The sequence below is a fragment of the Ooceraea biroi genome, chromosome 13 (genome assembly GCF_003672135.1).
Source record: "Ooceraea biroi isolate clonal line C1 chromosome 13, Obir_v5.4, whole genome shotgun sequence".
Lineage (NCBI taxonomy): Eukaryota > Metazoa > Arthropoda > Insecta > Hymenoptera > Formicidae > Ooceraea > Ooceraea biroi.
In genome coordinates, this window is record NC_039518.1 from 6,950,317 (window position 1) to 6,973,509 (window position 23,193).

General features: G+C 39.3%; 2 protein-coding genes across 2 annotated transcripts; both read right to left on the reverse strand.

Moving 5' to 3' along the window:
* Nucleotides 1-9,060: 9,060 nt before the first annotated feature.
* LOC105280842 lies at nt 9,061-12,563 on the reverse strand. The gene is made up of 4 exons (XM_026974525.1): nt 12,514-12,563; nt 12,213-12,344; nt 12,033-12,140; nt 9,061-11,808 (listed from the first exon to the last, which is right to left on the reverse strand). Exons 1-4 carry the CDS (start codon nt 12,561-12,563, stop codon nt 9,699-9,701), a joined length of 2,400 nt encoding a protein of 799 aa, XP_026830326.1. The 3' UTR covers nt 9,061-9,698.
* Nucleotides 12,564-14,562: 1,999 nt separating this feature from the next.
* Nucleotides 14,563-16,050, reverse strand: LOC109611063 (52 kDa repressor of the inhibitor of the protein kinase-like). Its single transcript, XM_020032134.2, has 5 exons — nt 15,736-16,050; nt 15,333-15,524; nt 15,116-15,184; nt 14,979-15,044; nt 14,563-14,765 (listed from the first exon to the last, which is right to left on the reverse strand). The coding sequence occupies exons 1-5, from the start codon at nt 15,834-15,836 to the stop codon at nt 14,705-14,707; spliced, it is 489 nt and encodes a 162-aa protein (XP_019887693.1). The 5' UTR covers nt 15,837-16,050; the 3' UTR covers nt 14,563-14,704.
* Nucleotides 16,051-23,193: the final 7,143 nt, after the last annotated feature.

Below are 23,193 nucleotides of genomic sequence, written 5' to 3' on the forward strand. Positions count from 1 at the left end.
AACGTAACTAACTTCATTCTAAACCGCAAATTCATTATGTAGGTTAACAACTCACAGTTCAAGCTTGTTTTACAAAAAGAAAGTACACGATTTCGTTAACAATTGTTTGTTTGCCGTCGATTTCAAAATGGAAAATCAAAAAGAACACTTTCCTCATATTTTGTTTTATTACTTCCGAAAAGGGAAAAACGCTGTGCAAGCTCATAAAAAGTTATGTGATGTTTATGGCGAAGATGCTTTAAAACTGCGGCAGTGTCAAAATTGGTTTACTAAATTTCGATCTGCAGATTTTAATGTGAAAGATGCACCACGCTCAGGAAGGCCAATCGAAATTGATGATAGCAAAATAAAGGCACTGATCGATTCCAATCGGCGTTTAACGACACGAGAGATTGCTGAGAATCTTAACATATCGAATCGAGTGTTGAAAACCATTCAAAACGACTTGGATACATTAGTAAGCTCGATATTTGGGTACCACATGAGCTCAAAGAAATTCATCTCACTGAGCGTATTGACATCTGCGATTCTCTTTTGAAACGTGAGGAAAATGATCGATTTTTGAAACGTATGATAACAGGCGACGAAAAGTGGATCGTCTACAACAACGTCAAACGAAAAAGATCGTGGAGCAAGCGTGATGAACCTGCCGAAAGCACTTGAAAAGCAGATATTCACCAAAGAAAGATTATGCTGTCAGTCTGGTGGGACTTTAAAGGTATTGTGTATTTGAGCTGCTTGCAAGGAATCAAACCGTTAATTCAACGTATACTGTCTTGTCAACTGGATAAATTAAACGATGCCATCAAACAGAAACGTCGAGAATTTGTGAATCGCAAAACTGGGTGTTGTTGTTTCACTCATGATACGAGCGTGCATAGACCACGTACCAAGATCTGGCACTTACGATGAATAAAATTGTTATGCTAGCATTGGATGACGTGGTACACACATCGGCATCCTATTCCGCCAGAGGCCTGGCGACCATTCAGATATTACTACCAGTCTTCGTTCGCTTTGCAAAACGCCTTGAATGGTAAAACGCTTCTACTGCTGACTGTAGGTATATCACTAGATTCATAATGTGTAGGATATTAGATACTTTTTGTTGAGTTCGTTTGAAGAAAAATGGCCAACTTTGAGAGTCGAATCAAAGAATGACCAAGATAAATGGAAGATTTTCAAAGATAATAGACAATATATTGGTTATACAATTTCCCATGAAAAATTTCGCCTGTTCTATTTATATAAGAAAACGCAGTACTTTTAAGATGCCAACCCAATTATATATTCTGGCAAAAAAGTTATAGTGCGTTTGTTTTTCAATAGATGAGACATACATGTCGTTGAAACGACTAGACTAACTTATTCTAACCGCTATAATTATTATGTAGGTGACACAGAACTTCACAGTTCAGACTTGTATTATACAAATAAAGATGGCAATACACGATTCTCGTTAACAATTGTTTCGTGTTGCCGTCGATTTTCAAAATGGAAAATCAAAAGAACGAACATTTCCTATGATTTTGTTTTATTAACTTCAACGAAATAGGGTAAAAACGCTGTGCAAGCTCATAAAAAAAGTTCTGATGGTATATGGCGTTAACGAGTCTTAATGAGAAGATGCGCAGTGTTAAAATTGTTACTAAATTTCGATTCTGGAGCGTAGTTTTTATATGGCCCAAAGGATTTGCACCAGCGCCCGAGTGCCCGAGAGGCCAATCGAGAAAAGTTCGGGATTGATGGGATTCTATAAATAAGGTCACTTTGTCGAGACGATTCCAACAGTTCGCGTGTATTACCACCGAAGAGCTACCACAGAGGAGCCAATGCTGAATGCAATCTTGTAAAGCCAGGCATATGCGAACACTCGCCGAGGTCCAGTCCGTTCTAAGCAGTACAACGCATCCAATTCAACAAGAAACTTGGCGATCGTGTCGAGCTGTTTCAGTCCACACGCGTCAACGAAGTCACTCCTGCGCGCCCGCTGAATTCCAATCGGGAGGAAGCGTAAGATTGCAGCTCAAGAGAATTCATGTGCGAGCGTGAGCGTGTTGATGCCATGGACCTCGCCCGCTCTCTCGAAACCTGCTTTGCCACGGCAAGCAGAAATGATCTCTCAGTCTGGTTATCAAACGTTCATCTAACAGCTGAACGACAAGAGAGCGTAATCGACGCATAGCATAGAAACCAGGAATGACACTCGGGAGCGTCCAAAAGAATAGATTATCCTGGCGTGTCAGTATGAAAGCCAGGATGAGAAGCACATTAAGCACATAATTCAGATTATTCTCACGAAAAAGATTATGCTTGTCAGTCTGGTGACGACCTTAAAGCCCGTATTGAGTTGTGGTATCGTCTGATTTTGCTAACTTTTTTGCATTAGTTTAGCAGTCTGAACAACACTGTGCAGGTAATTCATGTCACACTATCTGAATCGTGTCCGAAGAATGCGAAGCTGCTGTATATCAATCGACCAAACAATCATGCCGGTTGTTAATTTAATCATTCAAATCAGAAACGTCGATATATTGGCTGAATTCGCAAAGCGTATTTGAAGTCAATCTGGTGATTGTACGATTACCTCTGGTACTACGTAAACGAGATTGTCTTAAGGTCATCATCGTGGAGAAAAATATAGTTGTCATTGCAGCTTGTAAGAATTAAGACTGTAGTACCCGTACTATGTAACGCGACCATATTCACGCCAGACTAGCCGTCAGGACTGACCACAGAAGATTAGGCAAGCATCCATCCCGCTTATTCTGTTCTTTGCAAAAACGCCGTTCCTTGATGAGAGTGAAAAACCGACTTGTTACTTGCTGGGATCGCGATATCAAAATCTCGTGGAATAATGTTTCCTGCTCGAAAAATCATAAGAACTTTTTTCTAGCCAGCGTCGGATGCATCGAATCTGACATATAGAGGCTATCTGGGTATAGAGACGAGATAGGTGCACAAAAGATGAATCAGTAAGCAAATGACAATAATTACTTGTTTAGTAAAGTATGGGGATGGTCTCTTGTGTTCTACCAATAGAGAAATTATATCCATGTTCGCCGTTATTTATATAAAAAAAAACGCAAGTACTTTTTGGCCAACCCCAATATATACTCCAGGCACCCGGTAGCCGACATAAAAGTATTGCGTTTTTCCAATTAGGCCATGGAAGCATACATGCCGTTTAGTAATAGAAACGGTAAAACTTAACTTTTTAACCTACAGAGCTTAACCTGTCTATAAGATTTCACCTTTATGTACCAAGGTAAGGATGCTTTAACATGACCTCAATCGAGCCATTAACACAGAAGCTTGCGTCCCTTAGCAATAGAGACCGATACCCGAGGACAGCGATTCAAACCGGATCGCCGGGTTATACTAACTTGAGCTTTTCGTTTGCGTCGTGCATTTGCGAAAGAGATGACGAAAAATCATAGGATGAGATAGTCACATTACCCCTAACTATAAATTGCCGTTCCCGCTGGGTTCCTACCCCGTGATTACCTATCGATCAAAAACGTGAACAAAACTCGGAAACATCACCCTGGTGCTAGGCGACTCATAAAAAGTAATATCTGATGCTTACAGTATCGTGAACGAGTACATGCTCGCTTAAAACATTAACTGCAATATGGAGGGCAGTGTCAAGACATATTCAGCTCTTGTAACTGAAGAATTCAGCTGACTCAATTGAGATTTTAGGAATGTGCAAAGACTTAGTTTGCACCCTCACAACGACCTCAGAGTGAGTAAAAGTGTACTCTGCATATCAGTATTACTATATTATGAATTATTCGTGAGTAAGTCAATATAAGATAATAAAGCAAATTAATTCTATCCTGATGATTCAATCTGGCATGTTTTACTAATGCGATCTCTGAGCGAATAGTAAGATAATGCGTCTTATGGTAGAATCTTTTATACATGTAATTCGTTATAAATCAATGTAATGTGTTGAAAACCATTAAACGACTGGATCATTAGTAAGCTCGATATTGTTATAATTAAATACCTACGCCGGTGAAAGATTACATTACCCGCTCATGCGGTAATCCTTAATATCCGAATATTTATTAAATATATTCGAGCTGTGAAGTTGCTCAAGGTGGCTGGATTACATCCCCATGAGGCGTCAAGAAAAGTATAATTCATCACAGAGCGTCTACATCACTAGACGTAGTGTGCTCCCTGTTGAAACGTGAGGAAATCAGTCCATTTTGTGTACCCAGACGCAATATCTAACCTAGTCAGGCAAGTAACGCGGATATATGAGAGGCATCCTCAGACAACAACGATCGAAACCGGAAACACAGAGTATCGTGATGAACCGTGCTGAGAGTAGCATACTTAGAGAAAGCAAAGGATATCCTACAGATTTAAGATGATGAAAATTATTGTCTATCAGATGCTGATGGCTTGGTGAACATTAAAGTGTTATTGTGTCATTCCAGCTGCTTGCAAGGAATCAAACCGTTAATTCAGGAACGTATACTTCGTCAACTGATTAAATTAAAACGAGGCCATCAAACAGAAACGTCGAGAATTGTGTAATTCGCAAAGGGTTGTGTTTCACCTACAAACGAATTCAAGCCGAAGCATAGCAACCCTATGGACAAAGTTTATTGGTCACCCTCTCCCAAGTCCAAGGTAAATAATTTGACTGCGACAGCATCTAAGACTGAGTGTAAATCCTATCACTGGCCACCCCATTCCGCCAGACCCTGCAACCAGTCAGCAGTGAACCAATTGGTTTTTCTTTGCAAAACGAGTCCGGATTGTAGATCGTTAAGAGTTACGTTTCAAGACATGTATGTCCATCTATTGGAAAAAAACGCAATTACTTTTTGGCCAACCCAATACATCTGATTCGATTTAATTCAACTAAATTCAGTCGCTCGAATTAAGTTTTCATTCATTTCGATTCAATTAAATAAAAGACAAACGTGTTTTTCTCCCTCGAATTAAATGCGATTTACAACAACGAGAGAACAGAATCACGTGACCAATGCGTACATTTTACGCTTCGTGCTGCCCGATGACCTCCTCTGCTCGCGTCTACATCCTCTAACTCGTCGCGGATCAGCCTCGCTCGAAGCACACGGAACTATCGCGCGAACGCGGCGGCACGGCGGTTCGGCATGGACGTCGCGACGCGGACGTCGACGTGCATAGCCCCGTCGACGCCGTCACCGAGGGCACGACTGTGCTGAAAGTGTTGCCTGCAACGCGGCACTCCCGTATATACGCGGTGTCCTAGGTAACCCGAAGCCGCGCAGACATGCGCGCGCGCGCGTGCGGATCTCGTGCGTACAGGAGCGAGTATCGAATCGATTTCTTCACCTGCCTTGGAGCAGAGTTTCTCAATATCCTGCGTTCCTTATCTGCAATCGAGCCGAAGTTCGCAACACGATCCTCGTGGCGCGTTATGAGAGAAAACGCCGCAGAAGCGGGACAATCTCCCTCGCGGTTATCGCGTTGCGTAATCGCTCGATACGATCGCGCGCAACTGCGACGTGAAGAATCATCAGCGCGATCATTGCGATCGCTCACGTGTTCGAGTCTAAAAGCTTTATTCGTGTCTTAATAATGTTAATAGATGAATTTAGAAATTTTCCGTTGCGGCCCAAAAACGGTTTTAAGGGGTGAAACCACCCTTCATATGTAAGGCGGCTTTTTGCTTTTCTCGATATATCTCGAAAAAAATTCGACATATCGAAAAATGATTTATACAAAACTTTCATAGTACAAACGCCTCTATTTAACCACACTACTAAAATTTTTAAAAAATTACTTTTTTCAAAAATTTTTAAAATTATTTTAAAAAATTTTAGTAATGTGGTTAAATAGAGGCGTTTGTACTATGAAAGTTTTGTATAAATCATTTTTCGATATGTCGAATTTTTTTCGAGATATATCGAGAAAAGCAAAAAGCCGCCTTACATATGAAGGGTGGTTTCACCCCTTAAAACCGTTTTTGGGCCGCAACGGAAAATTTCTAAATTCATCTATTAACCCCCCCTACATGTACATAAAGTTTCATCAAAATCAGAATTTTCGAGTTCGCGAGGTTCCCTTGTTAGCCAATCTTCAAGCTTCCAGAGGATCTTGAATGCTTTGCATCTGTTACATGAATGCGTTCGTCGCGTCGGAACAATCGACACGGGCGCAGAACAATCTCGCAGACTCGCGTGGAGGTCCCCCGCGCGTCGGAATCAGTCTCCCCGATTGTCGCCGCGACAATCCGCTCTGACGTCAGGCACGTGGGTACCACTGGGGGCGCAACGATCCAATCCGCTTCCGCATTTAGCGTTCGCTCCGCGGCATTGCTTCACCCCCTCGCCGGGAGTACATCGTATTTAGATTATATCGATTGCCACCGCTCGTTGCGCGTCACGTTGCCTGACCTACTTGTATAACGTCGAACGTCCCTTACATGCGCGAAGGCACTTAAACCTTTGACTGCTATGACGAAAAAAGGCTACCACGTAGCTACTACGCCGCTCGGACGTCACCTCTATCCCGGCAGCGCAGGGGTGAGAATGGGGATGAAGACGTTGCGATACCGCACACCCGACCCGCGACTTTTAAAATGGGGAATTTAATAGTTTTAAAATTAAGGGGGGAGCCTGCTTTAGAACGTTGAAAATAAGGTATAATTTTACGAATTTTTTTGGAGAAACTATACAGCGGATCATTATAAAACTTTGATGCATTTATTAGTACATGTTTAAAGATAAAAAAAATTACTTTTTATTTGAATATATCGTCTGTAGAGGTCGTCCTGGAGGCATCTTAGTGCAGCCGGCATTGTAAATTGGTGAGCACTCTCCTGCCTCCAAATTTCATCCAAACTGAAAAATTGAAATATTTTCTCGTTATTTATGAATTCCCATCGTCGATGAACCTTTAATATTCATAAAAACATTAAGTTAAACAATTATTTTTGCATGAAAAAGTTCAACAACATTGCCTAAAAATCGTACTTTTGTGTTCTAAGCTCCACCAGTTTGACACTTTTCAACTTTTTTCTTCTCTCTTTGGTTCATCGACGATGGGAATTCATAAATAACGAGAACACATTTCAATTTTTCAGTTTAGACGAAATTTGGAGGCAGGAGAACGCTCACCAATTTGCAATGCCGGCGACGCGGCTGCACTAAGATTTCTCCAGGACGATCTCTGCAAGCGATATATTCAAATCGAAAAATAATTTTTTTTATCTTTAAATATGTACTAATAAATGCATTGTAAATTGGTGAGCATTCTCCTGCCTCCAAATTTCATCCAAACTGAAAAATTGAAATATTTTCTCGTTATTTATGAATTCCCATCGTCGATGAAACTTTAATATTTATAAAAACATTAAGTTAAACAATTATTTTTGCATGAAAAAGTTCAACAACTTTGCCTAAAAATCGTACTTTTGTGTTCTAAGCTCCACCAGTTTGGCACTTTTCAACTTTTTTCTTCTCTCTTTGGTTCATCGACGATGGGAATTCATAAATAACAAGAACATATTTCAATTTTTCAGTTTAGACGAAATTCGGAGGCAGGAGAACGCTCACCAATTTGCAATGCCGGCGACGCGGCTGCACTAAGATTTCTCCAGGACGACCTCTACAAGCAATATATTCAAATCAAAAAATAATTTTTTTATCTTTAAACATATACTAATAAATGCATTGTAAATTGGTGAGCACTCTCCTGCCTCCAAATTTCATCCAAACTGAAAAATTGAAATATTTTCTCGTTATTTATGAATTCCCATCGTCGATGAACCTTTAATATTCATAAAAACATTAAGTTAAACAATTATTTTTGCATGAAAAAGTTCAAAAACTTTGCCTAAAAATCGTACTTTTGTGTTCTAAGCTCCACCAGTTTGGCACTTTTCAACTTTTTTCTTCTCTCTTTGGTTCATCGACGATGGGAATTCATAAATAACAAGAACATATTTCAATTTTTCAGTTTAGACGAAATTCGGAGGCAGGAGAACGCTCACCAATTTGCAATGCCGGCGACGCGGCTGCACTAAGATTTCTCCAGGACGACCTCTACAAGCGATATATTCAAATCGAAAAATAATTTTTTTTATCTTTAAATATGTACTAATAAATGCATTGTAAATTGGTGAGCATTCTCCTGCCTCCAAATTTCATCCAAACTGAAAAATTGAAATATTTTCTCGTTATTTATGAATTCCCATCGTCGATGAAACTTTAATATTTATAAAAACATTAAGTTAAACAATTATTTTTGCATGAAAAAGTTCAACAACTTTGCCTAAAAATCGTACTTTTGTGTTCTAAGCTCCACCAGTTTGGCACTTTTCAACTTTTTTCTTCTCTCTTTGGTTCATCGACGATGGGAATTCATAAATAACAAGAACATATTTCAATTTTTCAGTTTAGACGAAATTTGGAGGCAGGAGAACGCTCACCAATTTGCAATGCCGGCGACGCGGCTGCACTAAGATTTCTCCAGGACGATCTCTGCAAGCGATATATTCAAATCGAAAAATAATTTTTTTATCTTTAAACATGTACTAATAAATGCATTGTAAATTGGTGAGCACTCTCCTGCCTCCAAATTTCATCCAAACTGAAAAATTGAAATATTTTCTCGTTATTTATGAATTCCCATCGTCGATGAACCTTTAATATTCATAAAAACATTAAGTTAAACAATTATTTTTGCATGAAAAAGTTCAACAACTTTGCCTAAAAATCGTACTTTTGTGTTCTAAGCTCCACCAGTTTGACACTTTTCAACTTTTTTCTTCTCTCTTTGGTTCATCGACGATGGGAATTCATAAATAACGAGAACATATTTCAATTTTTCAGTTTAGACGAAATTTGGAGGCAGGAGAATGCTCACCAATTTGCAATGCCGGCGACGCGGCTGCACTAAGATTTCTCCAGGACGATCTCTGCAAGCGATATATTCAAATCGAAAAATAATTTTTTTTATCTTTAAACATGTACTAATAAATGCATCAAAGTTTTATAATGATCCGCTGTATAGTTTCTCCAAAAAGAATTCGTAAAATATACCTTATTTTCAGCGTTCTAAAGCAGGCTCCCCCCTTAATAATCTGCGCTATCTGTACTTGGATATCCCGTTGCAGGCATAAAATTATAATATAATTATAATGGTATTGCGAATTTTTAATATCGTAAGTTACACACATGCTTCGTCTGTTCAAAATAAATTTTCTGATCACGTTTAATCTAGAGCATTCAACAAAAAGTTTTCTCTTAAAAAGAATGCTAAAGTAAACAAAATGTAATCACGTCTTACACATTTTAAATACTCGATGATGAGTATTGAATCGAACATTAAATTAATCAAGAATATTCCGCAGATGATAAAAATACTGTCGTGAAATTACGACTAAGAGTACACTCGTGAATTTCGATCTATTCTCAGCAGATTTGCATTTAGCACGAGCGAAAACACTTTTCCACGAATGCCAGGCATGAAATTTGCGGAACTCGGCTGATTACTCAGCGCGGACCATTGAACTCACGCGATCAAACGCTACGTAACGTCGTATTAAGAAATAAAATCTCTCCTGCGTGATATAAAACGGTAATTGACATAGAGGAAATAGAAATTGTAATAAAAAAAACGAAGATGCCTCATTAAAAATACAATAAATAATGAGAAACGAACGTAGGCGTGACGCGGGCAACTCACAACTGCACCACGTTCAGGGAGTCGCGCGTCTCCACGTCCCTGCAGATCTTATTGTGCCGCAACAACGTGAAGTATATTCGCATGCGTAGGAACAGCTTGATCAGCAGATCGACCGGGAAGTCTGGACAGGGCGGTCGGTACTCGATCTGCTGCGCGAGCCGCAGCATCCGCGAGCCCACGCCTTCCTCGTTCGAGAGCTGCTCGAAGTTGCGCATGAACACGTCCTCCAGGCCTGAAATGAACAGGCTGAAGGAGGCGTTCGACGCGTTCTTGGCGATCGAATCGTTGATGGTTTCCCTGGTGGCGCAGGCAGCGCACACGCTGCAGCCGGCGTGCGCACGCAAGCACTCGCTCAGCAGGAAGTCGCACACGCGCCTGAACGCGTTTCTCTCGTACAGACTCTGCAGATCGATGTCGCGATGGCTCGTCGCCCCGACGTCCAGGGCTACCCGGGGTGCGACGGCTGAAGCCTCGTTGGCCTTGGGGAGGAGCGAGGGAGACGATGACGATGACGCTATTCGCTTCAGCATCCTCCGCGCACTCGCCACGGAATCATCCTCGCCCGAGCGCTCGGCGAGGTGCTCGCCAATGAGGTTCTTGAACGCACGAGTGAACAGGATGGGCGTGAGCCGAGCGCGATTCCCACTCTGCCGCCTGATGGAGCAAAAGACGCGCTCGATGCCCTCCTGGCTCAGCCTCGCCGTGCGCAAGGCCGGTAGGTGCTCCTTCAACGTGTCCCACAGCTGGATCACGGCGTTGACCGTGATCTGCCAGCGATCGAAGCACTTGATCGATCTCACACACGCGCCAGTCGCGTCGATCACCTGGATCGATCGCAAAAACTCGAGCGCGCGCTGCAAGAAGCAGATCTCGTGCGTGCTTCCCGTGAAAGCCTGACCGAATTCTTTGGTATTGGTCCTCGCCGACTCGCGGGAGCTTAGAAGATCGTACAGCCGACTGAAGTACAGCACGAACTCCATCGTTCCGATCGCTGTCAACGGCAGCACGCCGGACGCAACGTGGGCGCTCAGACCCGCCGCTACGTTGCTGCCGAGCACCCGAACGGCATACTCGGTCTTCGTTTTCCGGCTGGTTTTGCCGGGCTGGAAGTAGCTCGTGGCGAGTTCTGGCACCAGCGGCAGCCGCATCTGACTGTCGCGTCTGAAGAACAGCTCGACGTCCTTCCACGAGGCCTTCTGGTCGCGAAAGCGCAGCTGGTGGCGCGTAAAAACGTTCCTGGTCGTTCTCATCAGACGCGGAACGTCGAAGATGTAGAACACGCTCTCGTCGTTCACCGGGAAGGACGGGCGCTCCGTGGAGATCCCCAATTCCCGTGACAGTCGTAGAAATGTCGGAGCCGTGCTGGTAACCAGGGCGTGCACATTTGCGCCGATGCCCCGCAGTGCAGCTATCGCTTGGAGGATCAAATTCCTCACGACGCCGGCGTGAGACACGCCGTCCTGGAAGTAGTAAGCGACCGGTTGCTCCCAGTCGCCGGCCAAGCTGCGTGCCACCAGCACCAACGCTTTCCTGGCGAGCGAGCGGCGCTTCTCCGTGCCGGTGTTGTAGAATCCGACGATCCTGTCGCGCGACAGGTTGTAGAAGAGGTGAGGCCGCAGCCGCATCTCGCTGGCGCACAGGCAGCAGCGTCTCTTCATCGGCGGCAGCGACTTCAGCTTCGAGCGCAACGCGTTCATCACGTTGTCGTTCAGTCCAGGCTGCACGTCCCAGTCGCGGATGTGCTTCTGCAACCGACGCACGGTCGGCAGCTGGCAGAGCGGCCGGTAAAATTCGTACGCGCTTGGTGCCATGAGGAACAGCTGGAGCGCGAGCTGCCTGTCCTTGAAATCCTTCCGAGTCTTGCGTCTCTCGCGGGCGCTGATGCACGCCGAGACCAGCAGAGCGGAGTCACGTGGCAACAACTTTGCACATGCCGCTTTAAACTGATCCTCATCCTCTGCCCGAGGTATCCTCCTCCGCTTCGCAGCTGAACTCTCGATAGGGATCTTGCCTTGATCTCCCTCTATCCGTCTCTTTCCCGAAAGGGACTTGGCCGATGCGTCCGGCGTCTGCGTCAGAGCGTGCCAACGTCCTCTTTTTGGCAGTCTATACAATGTAAATAATTAGAAAACATTTTTCGCGAAAATTCGTTTTTACTAATGTTTAATGTTAGAGTACCTAGAGCTTTGCAATTGCTCTAGAAATTATAACGGTTTTTAATAATAAAAATAAGACGTCGGTTTAAACATTTCTGCGTGACGAAGTATTTAAACTAATTTTTGTAATTTTTGATTTTATGCTCATTCCTATCTCCTGCAAGGATATCTCACCCGTCATCGTTTTCTCGCGTGACCGCAGGAGCCGCTTCCGTTTCCGGCGAAGTTGTTGGCGCCAGAGGATCCGTAGGAGTTGTATCCGTAGTTAAATCTATGATCTGTCTGTCGAAAACAAAATTGCGCTGTTTAATGATCACAAATTGCATAAATCGATTCTTCGAAGCTAATGCTCACTCGTTGTTACTGTTTTCCCTCGGGGATACTTGCAGCGGAGGAGTTGCCGACGGTGCCGCGTATGCACACTCTTCATCGAGTTGTGTGTCTACCACGGAATTATTTCTACCAAAAACAAAAAATATTAGCCCTCTCAAATTCTTTCAAAATATTTTCTTACTGCAAATGAAAAAATTTAAGAGAACTTTATTTGCAACTGAAAAATATTATCAAATGAAGGATCGTAAAGAAGCGATCTGAATACTCTTGGCAATGTGCCATTCAGATACATGCTAATTGAAATACATATAGTATAGCTTACTCGTTGTTACATTCCGACTTCATTTCCGGTGTTGGTGTTGCCTGTGCCATCGATGTATTTCTAGCAAAGTACAAACCGTTTAAGGGGGGAGCCTGCTTTAGAACGTTGAAAATAAGGTATAATTTTACGAATTTTTTTAGAGAAACTATACAGCGGATCATTATAAAACTTTGATGCATTTATTAGTACATGTTTAAAGATAAAAAAAATTATTATTTATTTGCATATATCGCCTGTAGAGGTCGTCCTGGAGGCACCTTAGTGCAGCCGGCATTGTAAATTCGTGAGCATTCTCCTGCCTCCAACTTTCATCCAAACTAAAAAATTGAAATATTTTCTCGTTACTTATGAATTCCCATCGTCGATGAACCTTTAATATTAATAAAAACATTAAGTTAAACAATTACTTTTGCATGAAAAAGTTCAACAACTTTGCCTAAAAATCGTACTTTTGTGTTCTAAGCTCCACCATTTTGGCACTTTTCAAATTTTTTCTTCTCTCTTTGGTTCATCGACGATGGGAATTCATAAATAACGAGAACACATTTCAATTTTTCAGTTTAGACGAAATTTGGAGGCAGGAGAATGCTCACCAATTTGCAATGCCGGCGACGCGGCTGCACTAAGATTTCTCCAGGACGACCTCTACAGGCGATATATTCAAATCAAAAAATAATTTTTTTCATCTTTAAACATGTACTAATAAATGCATTGTAAATTGGTGAGCATTCTCCTGCCTCCAAATTTCATCCAAACTGAAAAATTGAAATATTTTCTCGTTATTTATGAATTCCCATCGTCGATGACCCTTTAATATTCATAAAAACATTAAGTTAAACAATTACTTTTGCATGAAAAAGTTCAACAACTTTGCCTAAAAATCGTATTTTTGTGTTCTAAGCTCCACCATTTTGGCACTTTTCAACTTTTTTCTTCTCTCTTTGGTTCATCGACGATGGGAATTCATAAATAACGAGAACACATTTCAATTTTTCAGTTTAGACGAAATTTGGAGGCAGGAGAATGCTCACCAATTTGCAATGCCGGCGACGCGGCTGCACTAAGATTTCTCCAGGACGACCTCTACAGGCGATATATTCAAATCAAAAAATAATTTTTTTCATCTTTAAACATGTACTAATAAATGCATTGTAAATTGGTGAGCATTCTCCTGCCTCCAAATTTCATCCAAACTGAAAAATTGAAATATTTTCTCGTTATTTATGAATTCCCATCGTCGATGACCCTTTAATATTCATAAAAACATTAAGTTAAACAATTACTTTTGCATGAAAAAGTTCAAAAACTTTGCCTAAAAATCGTATTTTTGTGTTCTAAGCTCCACCATTTTGGCACTTTTCAACTTTTTTCTTCTCTCTTTGGTTCATCGACGATGGGAATTCATAAATAACGAGAACACATTTCAATTTTTCAGTTTAGACGAAATTTGGAGGCAGGAGAATGCTCACCAATTTGCAATGCCGGCGACGCGGCTGCACTAAGATTTCTCCAGGACGACCTCTACAGGCGATATATTCAAATCAAAAAATAATTTTTTTTATCTTTAAACATGTACTAATAAATGCATTGTAAATTGGTGAGCATTCTCCTGCCTCCAAATTTCATCCAAACTGAAAAATTGAAATATTTTCTCGTTATTTATGAATTCCCATCGTCGATGAACCTTTAATATTCATAAAAACATTAAGTTAAACAATTATTTTTGCATGAAGAAGTTCAAAAACTTTGCCTAAAAATCGTACTTTTGTGTTCTAAGCTCCACCATTTTGGCACTTTTCAACTTTTTTCTTCTCTCTTTGGTTCATCGACGATGGGAATTCATAAATAACGAGAACACATTTCAATTTTTCAGTTTAGACGAAATTTGGAGGCAGGAGAATGCTCACCAATTTGCAATGCCGGCGACGCGGCTGCACTAAGATTTCTCCAGGACGACCTCTACAAGCGATATATTCAAATCGAAAAATAATTTTGTTTATCTTTAAACATGTACTAATAAATGCATCAAAGTTTTATAATGATCCGCTGTATAGTTTCTCCAAAAAGAATTCGTAAAATATACCTTATTTTCAGCGTTCTAAAGCAGGCTCCCCCCTTAATGCAATCGGAAGCACAAAATATTGACATCAAGGTAAGATAAAAATCGGCGAAGTTATCTATCTTCGAATGCTTACTTTACGGAGGTACTCGGGCAAATCACTGCTTGCAACGGTGACACTATAGGTGTACCCCTGTTGAGAACATTATTTTATTTAATTATAAAAAATAATTGATAATGAGAGACACTCGATAACACAATAGTGAAAATTCGATTATTTCCGACAAAATATTTTCGTGTCTATTATAGATTTGATACGAAATTAGTCGAACGATTACATCAAATTAATATAGCTGTGGAAAATTATTAAATTATTTTATTACTGTATAATAAAGCAGCGGCTCACCTTTCATCGAATTCCATGGGATCTACCTGAGAGTCCGTCGACGTCGTCAAACCTACCGCTGAATTTCTAACAAATAACATTATTTATCAACTGTTTTGTCTCCAAAATAAAAAACATAAAAGACCTCGCTGGCTCACCTGTTCCTTCTCTCCGGCTTCAAGAATATCGTTACAAACGAAACTAATTGGGACGAGTCCTGAGATTTACTGCAAAAGTTATAGCTTATGCTTAACAATGAAATCTTTCGAGTTATAATATACCTGCTTGGAAACTGTATGACAAACACGGTAGCAACGCAATATACACACAGTTATACAATAATAACTCAGGTACAATTGACAAATGTTTACCTACCTTCCTCCTGGCTGTATGGGCTTAAAAAAAATTGATGGCACAGCCTCCTTGCTGAGATAAACTCTCCCCTCGAAATTGCGCAACATCTCTACTTGAAAATGTAAATGGCACAAACGGTAATAACGATTGGTACATTCTGGACCCAATGTCATCAAATCCATTCTGTTGCATGCTTTAATCCATTTAATCCATCTAAAAGTAATACTCATTTTAATACAATTCACCATATAAACGTGTTAAAAAATACAAGATATTATTTCTAAATTTATTATCATATTATTATTATTATAAGAGCAAAGCCAACTCCTGAAAACAGGCTTTGCAGACTCCATCAACAAGTAAACACGTAGACCTTCAGATCCATGTTGCATCAAAAGCAACCGGACAGATAACAAGTCCATACCTGTCCTTTTCTCTGGGGAAGCGGAAGAAGTGTCGCTTTGCTATTTTTATGTTCATCATGCAACCGGGCGCAGAGCACCAGCGAGTTATATGCCCATCCATCCTTCGTCGACGTTTACCTTCAGCAACGTTCGTGATCGCCTATTCTAGATTCTAGAAGCAGAAGAGGGATCGGCCGGTCAGTGTTCAGCTGCCACGGATCCTCGCCGCGCGCATACGTGCCTCGTCCGCGACCCCGTACGCGATTCCCCGCAGATAAACGAAAAACGGCGAGACGATCCGTCAAAGCGCGCTGCCATGATACGGACCAAGTCGCGCCGATCCAATGCGCATGTTTAATAACGGATTAAACAAAAGCGCGATCGAGCCCGCGGGCCGCGGCTCGAATTCGTTCGCGGATTGGAAGTCGCGCGAGCGGGGGGTTCTTCGATACGTTTTCTCACTCTCTTGTCGAGAGACTCGGTACGCGGCTTCCGTGCAGTTTCTCATGTCATTTCTAATTTAATTTAATGTCAAGATTTATATTTGTATTTAATTTTAAGGGGATGCTGGAACTGCTAGTGAACTATTTTTTCACTATAGCGATGGTAATTGCAGTTTCGAAAATTCTCTTTATTGCTTGTGCAGAATAAAAAATCCTTTTCCACAAATGAAGTATAGATAGAAAGAAAACCCGCTCTACACGACTTTATATTCAAAATGGAAAAAAGTTAAAAACTTGCATTTGTCTTTTCTAATTTTTTTCCATTTTGAATATAAAGTCCTGTAGAGCGGACTTTCTTTCTACCTATACTTCATTTGTGGAAAAGGATTTTTTATTCTGCACAAGCATCCCCTTAAGGGGAAGCTGGAGTTGCTAGTGAACTATTTTTTCACTATAGCGATGGTAATTGCAGTTTCGAAAATTCTCTTTATTGCTTGTGCAGAATAAAAAATCCTTTTCCACAAATGAAGTATAGATAGAAAGAAAGCCCGTTCTACAGAACTTTATATTCAAAATGGAAAAAAGTTAGAAAAGACAAATGCAAGTTTTTAACTTTTTTTCCCTATAGCGATGGTAATTGCAGTTTCGAAAATTCTCTTTATTGCTTGTGCAGAATAAAAACTCCTTTTCCACAAATGAAGTATAGATAGAAAGAAAGCCCGCTCTACAGGACTTTATATTCAAAATGGAAAAAGTTAGAAAAGACAAATGCAAGTTTTTAACTTTTTTTTCACTATAGCGATGGTAATTGCAGTTTCGAAAATTCTCGTTATTGCTTGTGCAGAATAAAAAATCCTTTTCCACCAATGAAGTATAGATAGAAAGAAAGCCCGCTCTACAGGACTTTATATTCAAAATGGAAAAAGTTAGAAAAGACAAATGCAAGTTTTTAACTTTTTTTTCACTATAGCGATGGTAATTGCAGTTTCGAAAATTCTCTTTATTGCTTGTGCAGAATAAAAAATCCTTTTCCACCAATGAAGTATAGATAGAAAGAAAGCCCGCTCTACAGGACTTTATATTCAAAATGGAAAAAGTTAGAAAAGACAAATGCAAGTTTTTAACTTTTTTTTTCACTATAGCGATGGTAATTGCAGTTTCGAAAATTCTCGTTATTGCTTGTGCAGAATAAAAAATCCTTTTCCACCAATGAAGTATAGATAGAAAGAAAGCCCCCTCTACAGGACTTTATATTCAAAATGGAAAAAGTTAGAAAAGACAAATGCAAGTTTTTAACTTTTTTTTTCACTATAGCGATGGTAATTGCAGTTTCGAAAATTCTCTTTATTGCTTGTGCAGAATAAAAAATCCTTTTCCACAAATGAAGTATAGATAGAAAGAAAGCCCGTTCTACAGGACTTTATATTCAAAATGGAAAAAAGTTAGAAAAGACAAATGCAAGTTTTTAACTTTTTTTCCCTATAGCGATGGTAATTGCAGTTTCGAAAATTCTCTTTATTGCTTGTGCAGAATAAAAACTCCTTTTCCACAAATGAAGTATAGATAGAAAGAAAGTCCGCTCTACAGGACTTTATATTCAAAATGGAAAAAAGTTAGAAAAGACAAATGTAAGTTTTTAACTTTTTTTCACTATAGCGATGGTAACTGCAGTTTCGAAAATTCTCTTTATTGCTTGTGCAGAATAAAAAATCCTTTTCTACCAATGAAGTATAGATAGAAAGAAAGCCCGCTCTACAGGACTTTATATTCAAAATGGAAAAAGTTAGAAAAGACAAATGCAAGTTTTTAACTTTTTTTTCACTATAGCGATGGTAATTGCAGTTTCGAAAATTCTCTTTATTGCTTGTGCAGAATAAAAAATCCTTTTCCACCAATGAAGTATAGATAGAAAGAAAGCCCGCTCAACAGGACTTTATATTCAAAATGGAAAAAGTTAGAAAAGACAAATGCAAGTTTTTAACTTTTTTTTTCACTATAGCGATGGTAATTGCAGTTTCGAAAATTCTCGTTATTGCTTGTGCAGAATAAAAAATCCTTTTCCACAAATGAAGTATAGATAGAAAGAAAGTCCGCTCTACAGGACTTTATATTCAAAATGGAAAAAAGTTAGAAAAGACAAATGCAAGTTTTTAACTTTTTTTCACTATAGCGATGGTAATTGCAGTTTCGAAAATTCTCGTTATTGCTTGTGCAGAATAAAAAATCCTTTTCCACAAATGAAGTATAGATAGAAAGAAAGCCCGCTCTACAGGACTTTATATTCAAAATGGAAAAAAGTTAGAAAAGACAAATGCAAGTTTTTAACTTTTTTTCACTATAGCGATGGTAATTGCAGTTTCGAAAATTCTCGTTATTGCTTGTGCAGAATAAAAACTCCTTTTCCACAAATGAAGTATAGATAGAAAGAAAGTCCGCTCTACAGGACTTTATATTCAAAATGGAAAAAAGTTAGAAAAGACAAATGCAAGTTTTTAACTTTTTTTCACTATAGCGATGGTAATTGCAGTTTCAAAAATTCTCGTTATTGCTTGTGCAGAATAAAAAATCCTTTTCCACAAATGAAGTATAGATAGAAAGAAAGCCCGCTCTACAGGACTTTATATTCAAAATGGAAAAAAGTTAGAAAAGACAAATGCAAGTTTTTAACTTTTTTTCACTATAGCGATGGTAATTGCAGTTTCGAAAATTCTCGTTATTGCTTGTGCAGAATAAAAACTCCTTTTCCACAAATGAAGTATAGATAGAAAGAAAGTCCGCTCTACAGGACTTTATATCAAATAAAAAAATAGAAAAGACAAATGCAAGTTTTAACTTTTTTTTTTATACTTCATTTGGAAAAGGATTTTATTCTGCACAAATAAAGAATTTTCGAAATGCAATTACCATCGCTATAGTGAAAAAATAGGTCACTAGCAACTCCAGCATCCCTTATATTAAATGCGGGGAATGCCATTTCTCTGTTTTTAGTCCAGGGCTGGGAAAGTGAAAATAGTTACGGTTCTGCGTATTGTCCAACGATTATTGCAATTATGCATTTTATGCGTTTTACAAAAGGAAAGAAGAAAAAAAATAAAAATTAATAAATTGAAATATTGGGTTGTTCGGAAGTAATTTCGTTTTCACAAGAGATGTCGTTAGTCGCGTTCCTCGATACTTAACTTACTCTAAGCGGCAAATTCGTTTTATATTTTGACACTGACATTTCAGACGTCATTAGTATCTATTATTTGCGAACTGTCAAGTAATTGTTTTTTGGCATCACATCAAACATGGAAAATCAAAGTGAGCATTTTCGTAATATTTGCTTTTTACTACCGAAAGGGGAAAAATGCAGTGCAAGCGAGAAAAAAATGGTGTCCGTGTACGGAGAAAATGTATTGAGTGAACGTCAGTGTCAAATTGGTTTTCGAAATGTCGTACTGAAATTTCTATTTGAAAAATGCACCACGTTCAGGTCGGCCAATTAAAGCTGATGACGGAAAATAAAGGCTCTGGTGGATGCAAACCGTCGCATAACAACACGCGAATTGCTGAAAAGTTAAATTTATCGAATTCGACCGTTTTACGATCATTTGAAACGCCTTGGATTGGTTTCAAAGCTCGATATTCGGGTTCCACACAATTTAAAGGAAATTGACTTGATTCGACGCATTACATCTGCGATTCATCGTTGAAACGTTAAGAAATGAACCATTTTGAAGCGAATCATAACTGGAGATGAAAATGGATTGTTTACGACAATGTTAAGCGAAAACGATCATGGTCCAGGCAAGATGACCTGCTCAATCGACATCCAAGGCAGATATTCATCAAAAGAAGATCATGCTTTCTGTATGGTGGGATTGGAAGGGAATCGTATTTTTCGAGCTACTACCAACAACCAGACGATTGATTCGAAAGTGTATTGTCGTCAGCTGGATGAATTGGATGCTGCCATCAGCAAAGCGACTAGAATTGGCGAATAGGAAAGGTGTCGTATTCCATCGCGACAATGCCAGACCACACACAAGAAGCTTTTACCAGCTTGGATGGGATGTGCTACCACACCCACCATACTCCTTGATCTGGCACATCCGATTACCATTTGTTCCGGTCTCTACAAAATTCTTTGAACAATGTAAACTTCGATTCAAATGAAGGCGTCAAAAATCACTTGCTTCAATTTTTTGTCAATAAGGAGAAGGACTTCTATGAGCGTGAATCTTAAAGTTGCCAGAAAGATGGCGAAAGGTAGTGGAACAAAATGGCCAATACATCACTGAATAAAATGTATTCTAAATATGAAAAAACCGCCTTTCATTTTTCCTTGAAAAAACGAATAACTTTCCAACACCAATAGTTAAATATAAGCGGAATGTCTCGTTTATTTCTGTACAGTCAAAGGTATTATTTTGCTATTATTCGTAGATATAAAACGTGTAGTGTTGCATCATATATTAACAAAATACATATATTTGCACGTATCTTCCTATAAAATTATACAATACACATACAGTCACTTAAACTTTCATCATTTTATTCTGTAAAACAAGAATCTTGCATTCTGTTGTATAAAACAGTCCGATCAGTAAAATTGTAACAAAGATCATCCTGTTGTATACGTTAACAAATAAAATATATGTAATTATGACATAAAATCCGTACTGTACGTTCTTGTGCTTAAAATATGCCGAATTTCATCATGGAGTCTTAGCAGGCTCGAGTACTGTTTCATCCTCGCGGACCAACTAACGGTGTCTGAGCTAAAAAGAAGAGTAATCTTGAAGAAAACGCGTGTCACTCTGTTCTCCCAGCCATCTACGGTTACGCTCAGTAATCTATGTACGTATAATTGCATTTATTATTAGTACAGTTGTATAATTCTACGATCGAAATATCTTAATTCTTGATAGCTTGTTATAGTTAATTCACGTTAATATTACTCTTCTTTTTAGCTCCAGACACCGTTAGTTGGTCCGCCGAGGATGAAACAGTACTCGAGCCTGCTATAGACTCCATGATGAAATTCGGCATATTTTTAAGCACAAGAACGTACAGTACGGATTTTATGTCATAATTACATATATTTTATTTGTTAACGTATACAACAGGATGATCTTTGTTACAATTTTACTGATCGGACTGTTTTATACAACAGAATGCAAGATTCTTGTTTTACAGAATAAAATGATGAAAGTTTAAGTGACTGTATGTGTATTGTATAATTTTATAGGAAGATACGTGCAAATATATGTATTTTGTTAATATATGATGCAACACTACACGTTTTATATCTACGAATAATAGCAAAATAATACCTTTGACTGTACAGAAATAAACGAGACATTCCGCTTATATTTAACTATTGGGTTGTTTGGAAAGTTATTTCGTTTTTTCAAGGAAAAATGAAAGGCGGTTTTTTCATATTTAGAATACATTTTATTCAGTGATGTATTGGCCATTTTGTTCCACTACCTTTCGCCATCTTTCTGGCAACTTTAAGATTCCACGCTCATAGAAGTCCTTCTCCTTATTGACAAAAAATTGAAGCAAGTGATTTTTGACGCCTTCATTTGAATCGAAGTTTACATTGTTCAAAGAATTTTGTAGAGACCGGAACAAATGGTAATCGGATGGTGCCAGATCAAGGGAGTATGGTGGGTGTGGTAGCACATCCCATCCAAGCTGTAAAAGCTTCTGGCGAGTGACCAAACTTGTGTGTGGTCTGGCATTGTCGCGATGGAATACGACACCTTTCCTATTCGCCAATTCTAGTCGCTTCTGCTTGATGGCAGCATCCAATTCATCCAGCTGACGACAATACACTTTCGAATCAATCGTCTGGTTGCTTGGTAGTAGCTCGAAAAATACGATTCCCTTCCAATCCCACCATACAGAAAGCATGATCTTCTTTTGATGAATATCTGCCTTGGATGTCGATTGAGCAGGTTCATCTTGCCTGGACCATGATCGTTTTCGCTTAACATTGTCGTAAACAATCCATTTTTCATCTCCAGTTATGATTCGCTTCAAAAATGGTTCATTTTCTTAACGTTTCAACGATGAATCGCAGATGGTAATGCGTCGAATCAAGTCAATTTCCTTTAAATTGTGTGGAACCCGAATATCGAGCTTTGAAACCAATCCAAGGCGTTTCAAATGATCGTAAACGGTCGAATTCGATAAATTTAACTTTTCAGCAATTTCGCGTGTTGTTATGCGACGGTTTGCATCCACCAGAGCCTTTATTTTCCGTCATCAGCTTTAATTGGCCGACCTGAACGTGGTGCATCTTTCAAATAGAAATTTCCAGTACGACATTTCGAAAACCAATTCTGACACTGACGTTCACTCAATACATCTTCTCCGTACACGGCACACCATTTTTTTCTCGCTTGCACTGCATTTTTCCCCTTTCGGTAGTAAAAAAGCAAAATATTACGAAAATGCTCACTTTGATTTTCCATGTTTGATGTGATGCCAAAAAACAATTACTTGACAGATCGCAACATAATAAGATACTAAATGACGTCTGAAATGTCAGTTGTCAAAATATAAAACGAATTTGCCGCTTAGAGTAAGGTTAAGTATCGAGGAACGCGACTAACGACATCTCTTTGTGAAAAACGAAATTACTTTCCGAACAACCCAATATTTCAATTTATTAATTTTTATTTTTTTTCTTCTTTCCTTTTGTAAAACGCATAAAATGCATAATTGCAATAATCGTTGGACAATACGCAGAACCGTAACTATTTTCACTTTCCCAGCCCTGGACTAAAAACAGAGAAATGGCATTCCCCGCATTTAATATTAAGGGGATGCTGGAGTTGCTAGTGACCTATTTTTTCACTATAGCGATGGTAATTGCAGTTTCGAAAATTCTCTTTATTGCTTGTGCAGAATAAAAAATCCTTTTCCACAAATGAAGTATAAAAAGAAAAAAGTTAAAAACTTGCATTTGTCTTTTCTAACTTTTTTCCATTTTGAATATAAAGTCCTGTAGAGCGGACTTTCTTTCTATCTATATCTATA

Bases quoted from the DNA above. Each gene is read 5' to 3' on its own strand.
- LOC109611063 (XM_020032134.2), bottom strand. From the start codon at position 15,836: ATGGATGGGCATATAACTCGCTGGTGCTCTGCGCCCGGTTGCATGATG. The intron at 15,185-15,332 runs GTAGGTAAACAT...TAACTTTTGCAG, and splicing joins CCCATACAGCCAGGAGGAAG to TAAATCTCAGGACTCGTCCC. The intron at 14,766-14,978 runs GTGAGCCGCTGC...TGTTCTCAACAG, and splicing joins CCCATGGAATTCGATGAAAG to GGGTACACCTATAGTGTCAC.
- LOC105280842 (XM_026974525.1), bottom strand. From the start codon at position 12,563: ATGGCACAGGCAACACCAACACCGGAAATGAAGTCGGAATGTAACAAC. The intron at 12,345-12,513 runs GTAAGCTATACT...AAAGAATTTGAG, and splicing joins AAGTCGGAATGTAACAACGA to AGGGCTAATATTTTTTGTTT. The intron at 11,809-12,032 runs GTGAGATATCCT...TACATTGTATAG, and splicing joins ACGCGAGAAAACGATGACGG to ACTGCCAAAAAGAGGACGTT.